This window comes from Nicotiana tomentosiformis, chromosome 10, assembly GCF_000390325.3.
Source record: "Nicotiana tomentosiformis chromosome 10, ASM39032v3, whole genome shotgun sequence".
Lineage (NCBI taxonomy): Eukaryota > Viridiplantae > Streptophyta > Magnoliopsida > Solanales > Solanaceae > Nicotiana > Nicotiana tomentosiformis.
This window is the reverse complement of record NC_090821.1, coordinates 56,022,253-56,028,190: the sequence shown is the minus strand read 5'-3', so window position 1 is coordinate 56,028,190 and position 5,938 is coordinate 56,022,253. Positions and strand designations below refer to the sequence as shown.

Sequence of the window (5,938 nt, the reverse complement as noted above, 5' to 3'; positions counted from 1 at the left end):
CTTCTTCATCTCATGGGTTTTTAGATTTCCAATGAATTCATCAATGGTCAGCTTCTATAGATCCTTGGCTTCAGTGATAGCATTTACTTTACTTTCCTAGGAACCTGGTAAAATACTGAGTATTTTTCCGACCAGCTTGTTTCTTGGGATGACTTCTCCAAGGGAGTGAAGCTCATTGACAATGGAGGTGAAACGTGTGTGCATATCCTGAATAGACTCATCCTACTTCATCTTGAAAAACTCATACTCAGTAGTAAGCATGTCAATTTTGGACTGCTTAACTTGAGTAGTTCCCTCATGGGTAGTCTGGAGAGCTTTCCAGATCTCCTTAGCAGACTGACAAGCTGGGATGCGGTTGTATTCATCTGGTCCAATGCCAAAAACAAGAATATTCTTTGTCCTGAAGTTCTTCTTAATAGCCTTTCTATCAGCATCGTTGTACTCTTTTCCTGTTTTTGGGACCGTAACTGTTACCTCACCAATAGTTTTCATGGGAACAAAAGGACCATCACATATCACATCCCACAGCTCTGGGTCCTCATCCATAATGAAGTCATGCATTCTTGTTTTCCACCAACTATAGTATTGGCCGTTGAATCTTGGTAGTCTATAGGTTGATTGTCCTTTCTCGAAGTTTGGTGGAGTAGCCATGAAGATCATTTCTACGTGTTAACCTTTTAGAAAGAACCTGCTATGATATCAATTGATAGAAACTAAGGGTCCACCAAATTATATAGAAAACTGGGTTTTCTATCAGTTCCCACAGTAAACAACAGTAAATAAAGAATACACAATATTTACGCTAAAAATTCTCAGCTCACAGGATTAAAAACCATAACATACCCTAGTAGGATTTCAACTTCACTATCTAAGAAAACTTCAAATTATAACCTATTGCAATCTAGGAATTAAACTTTTAATCCCTCACCTCTTATAATAACTTTATTGTAAGCTCTTTGTAATAACTCTATGTAACGACTCGGTCGGTCATTTTGAGTGTTTTAGCCCCTATCCCCTATTTATTGCCACCTTTATGCTATATTGTAATTATGTGACTTGCCGGAATATTTGGTTTTGGTTTCAGGAGAGTTCCGGGGTGAAATGGGACACATAGTCCCTAAGTTGGAGCTTTAAGTTGAAAGAGTTGACCGCAGTTTGACTTTTGTGTAGACGACTCCGGAATGGAATTTTGATGGTTTCAATATCTCTTTATGGTGATTTTGGACTTACGAGCGTGTCCGTATATTGATTTGGAGGTCCGCAGGTCATTTCGGCGAGAATTAAAAAGCTAAAGGTTTGTAAGGTTAGAAAGTTTAACTGAGAGTTGACTTTATTGATATCAGGGTCAGAATCCGATTCTGAAAGTTGGAATAGGTCTGTAATATTATTTATGACTTGTGTACAAAATTTGAAGTCAATCGGAGTTGTTTTGGTATGAATCGGCATACGTTTAGGAATTCAGAAGTTCATAAGCTTTTTAGGCTTGAATCGATGTGCGATTCATGATTCTAGTATTGTTTGATGTGATTTGACGCTTTAAGCGTATTTGTATGATGTTTTAGGACTCGTTGGTATATTTGGTTGAGGTCCTGGGAGCCTCGGGTGTAATTCGGATCATGTTCGACGCATTTCGGAACCTTGAAGGTTGTTGAATCTGGTGCTTCTAGTTTCCTTATACGCGATCGCAAAGGGTAGTTTGGCACTAGGGGAAATTTGCTCTATACGATCACGAGAGGAGGTCTGCGATCGCAGAAGATTGGCTTTCAGTGAATCACGAACGTGTGAAAGGAGGTTGCGTTCGCGTAGAAGGAATGGCAAGGCTAGGGGCAGAGGCAGTTTGTGCTACGTGATCGTGTGGCATGGGATGCGGTCGCAAAGTTGAGGCAGCTTGTTTATCGCATTCGTGATTGGTTCATGCGATCGCGAAGAGTAAATTAGAGTCGGGCATAATTTGTGTTACGCGATCACGAATGGATTTCTGCGGTCGCGGTGTGTAAATCACTGGCAGCAAAACTTAAATTTCAAAACGAGAGTTTTATCTCTTATTTCGTAAATTGGACTTAGAAAGCTCGGTGTGAGGCGAATTTTTGGGAGATTTTCAGAAAGATTATTGGGGTAAGAATTCCTAACTCGGTTTTGGTCAATTTGCATGAATCTACTAATAAGTTAATCATTTAATTAGTGATTTGAGTTGGAAAATTGGGGGGAAATGGTAGAAACTTCTTGGGCTAAAATTTGAGGATTTGAAAGGCGATTTGAGGTCGGATTTGAGTAATTCTTGTATGATTAAACTCGTTATCGAATGGGTGTTCTGATTTTATAATTTTGGTCGGGTTCTGAGGCACGAGCTCGGGTTGATTTTTTGGGTTGACTTTTTAATTCTTTACAAAGGTCATAATTTTATTGTTTGAATTAGTTTCCTATAGTTTATATTTATAGTATGAAGTTGTTTTGGCTAGATTTGAGCTGTTCAGCGTTGGATAATCGAGGAAAATGCCAACTAGTGGATTAATTTAGCGTGATTTAAGATATGACTGGCGTAACCTTGTGTGGGGAAATTACCCCTTAGGATTTGTGATTGGTTGTGATAATCGAGATATGTGAAAGCCATGTACGCAAGGTGACGAGTGTGTACACTGGCTAAATGTGAAAATTATCGGTTTTAGCTATGTAGATTCCTTTCATGCCGTAATTGATTTACCTTAATATGTTATAGTCATCATTTCTAGTCTATATCCAAATGTCTACTCGTCTTATTCTCTCACATGCTAATTGCCTGATATGCTTAATTGAAGTTCTTGTTTCCTTTATTCTGTATTCATTATTTGATCGTTGAACCCTTTACTTGAAGTTGTTAAATTGTGGAATATCTGGTTGTTGAAATTGGTATTGATATATAAAGGCCGTGATTCGCATTGAGGCAAAGTGTTAAGCTGTGAAATACCATTATGTAGAGTTGTTCCTTTTTGGGTTATTATTGTTGAGATTCTTGTGTACATTGTGGTTGGGCCATGGGCTCTTTACTGTGAAAATACTATTTTTGTTTGGTTTCTCTGGCAAGTTATGATATTGGGCACTTGAGGTGCGATTTATGATACGTTGTGATATTGATACGCATGCGGCGGTATAAGGTTTTGGGATTGAAACGCATGCGATGAGATAAGGTGGGCTTGATTCGCATAGCTAGTATGGGAACTACTAGAAGTCATGCAGTGTGATAAGGTGGGCTAAAACGAGGGATGCTATTTTCGCATTTGGAGACTTCAAGGTACACCTGCCTGCGTCTGCAGGCCTCGGACTCACCTTCTATCCATTTCTATATTTTCCTTCCTTACTAGATACCGTTGTATAGGGATGACTTTGATATTGTCATAGAGCTTGTGACTTATACTTCGTCGGGTTTTGGGAAAATATGTATATACTGAGTTGTAGGGATTTTCCTTATGCTAGTTGTTGGATTTTGAGCATTTAATTATTATTTCGGTTATCTCTAGGTGCCGTCACGACATCCTACAGAAGAAAATTGGGGTCGTGATACTCTATTATAAAGTCACACTCTTGACTAACTCTAGTCAACAACCAAAAGAAACAACAACAATAACAACAACAACAAACCAAGTATAATCCCACGGGTGAGATCTAGGGAGGGTAGTGTGTACGCAGACCTTACCTCTACCTAGATAGGTAGAGAGGCTGTTTCCGATAGACCCTTGGCTCAAGAAAAGTTGGCAAGGAAGAAAAAGGAAGAAGAAGAAGAAGAAAGAGGGGGGAGAAAGAAAGAAGAGGGAGACAAAAGACAGTAAAGAAAAAGGGGAGAAAAGTAGTATCAATTAATAACAAACAGAGAGCAATAATTTTCAGTAAAAGGGAGAAAAAGTAGCCTCAAATAGTAGCAATCAGGGAGCAACAATTTTCAGTAGCAGTTTTCAAAAAAAAATAAATAATGAACGAGATAGCTAAGTACCAGATATACTAACAAACTAGAAGAAAGTATCTTTCAACCAACAACAAGAATACTACTAGTACGATTAGTAAACCTAGGGAAAAGTCACAGCTACCAGTCAACCCACCACCTTAATACTCGACCTCCACAGTGTCCTATCACTAGTCATGTCCTCGGTTAGGTGAAGCACCGTCATGTCCTGCCTAATCACCTCTCCCTAATATTTCTTAGGCCTACCCCAGCATTTCCTCAAGCCCGCCATGTTCAACCTCTCACACCTCCTGACCAGGGCATCTATGTCTCTTCTCCTCACATACTCAAACTATCGCAGCCTCGATTCCCGCAATTTATCTTCCACGAATGTCATACCCACCTTGTCCCTAATAAATTTATTCCTAATATTGTCTTTCTTGGTATGTCCACATATCCATCTCAACATCCTCATTTCAGTTACGCTCATCTTCTGGACATGAGACTTCTTGACAGGCCAACACTCAGCTTCATACAACATAACCGGTTTATCCACCACCCTGTAGAATTTACCCTTAAGTCTAGGAGGCACATTCTTGTCATAAAACCCCCAAATCTAGCCTCCATCTCATCCAACCCACTCCAATACGGTGAGTAACATCCTCGTCAATCTCCCCGTCGCTTTAGATTATAGACCCAAGAGCAACAACCAAAAACAATGATGATTAAATGATGTCCTACTAAATGCTTCTAAAAACCTGTGTAGGAATACAAGTAAATAACAAAAGACAAAGACACAACAAACTAAAGGACACAAGACATATTCAATGTTGGGATCTGGTCCTTTGTTTTGTAGCAGCTTTGTTCTTCAATGCACCTAAGAAAACAGAGGCGACTGCATACTTGAGAGAATATATATTTTTGTATTTGCAAATGTTAGGTCAAAATCTTGTATAATGTTGTTTATATATGTGAGATCATAAGGGTAGTTACAATGGCATTTTCGGTTTCTAGCAAATTGCAGTTGTGCTGCTGTACTGTTGCACGTACTGTGCAGCAGCTTTAACAACTGTATAGTTGACTTGCGCAACGACCAGAGGACCTGATCCCATTTGTTCCCAATTAAGAAAAATAAAAGATCCACGAAATTCAATAGATGTTTGGACAATATTTACTTGAAATGTTTTCATAAATGTTTGGACAATATTTGGAGCAACGGTTAAGTTGTCTCTGTGTGACCTATAGGTTACGAGTTTGCGCCGTGGAATCAGTCACTGATACTTTTATCAGGGTGGTCTGCTTATATTACACCCCATTGGGATGCGACATATCTTTATTGTTGTGTCGTTCGCTTTCGTTATCCTATTACCTTGTTGCTATTGTTTGTTGTTTCCTTTTTATTGTTTCTTGAGCCGAATATCTATCAGAAATAATTTCTCTACTTTCACAAGGTAGAGGTAAGGTATGTGCACATATTATCTTCCCCAGATTCTACATGTGGGAGTAACTGATTATTTTCATAAAAAGGTTATTGAAGTTGAACCTTGTTTTATATATTATATTTGAGGTAGTCACTGCAAATGATCCTCGTGAATAAGTTTTTTCCATGGAGTTGGCAAGGAAGTAAAAGAGGCATGTTATATTAAATTGTACAATTGGAGAGCATATTATTGAATTGTCTTATTCAGAATCATAACATAAGAAAGTAGTATATGAAAATTACAGATGATCCTCTAGTAAAGTGTCTTCTTTTTGAAATAATATTAGCAGATTTTCAATTTTATAGGAACCTGTTGATGTTACTATGTCACAAAGGACTCTCGTGTCATGCCACAATTACAAAATGACATAACAAGGAAAGTGAAATTCCTACATTAACTATTCTTAAACTCGACTCGACCCCCGCCACCTCTCTTTCCTAACCCATCGCCGTCGGTGGTCTTACGTCTTCTTTATTTGCCTTTAGGAAAAAGTCAAGCACCCCTCCTTTGAATCCAACGCGTACCGAATCAACAATCCGACGTC

General features: G+C 38.7%; 1 protein-coding gene across 1 annotated transcript; it reads right to left on the bottom strand.

Annotated features, from left to right (window-relative positions):
* Window positions 1–222: 222 nt before the first annotated feature.
* LOC138900206 (uncharacterized) lies at window positions 223–660 on the bottom strand. Its single transcript, XM_070186922.1, has one exon. It carries the CDS (start codon window positions 658–660, stop codon window positions 223–225), a length of 438 nt encoding a protein of 145 aa, XP_070043023.1.
* Between the last annotated feature and the right edge of the window lie 5,278 nt (window positions 661–5,938).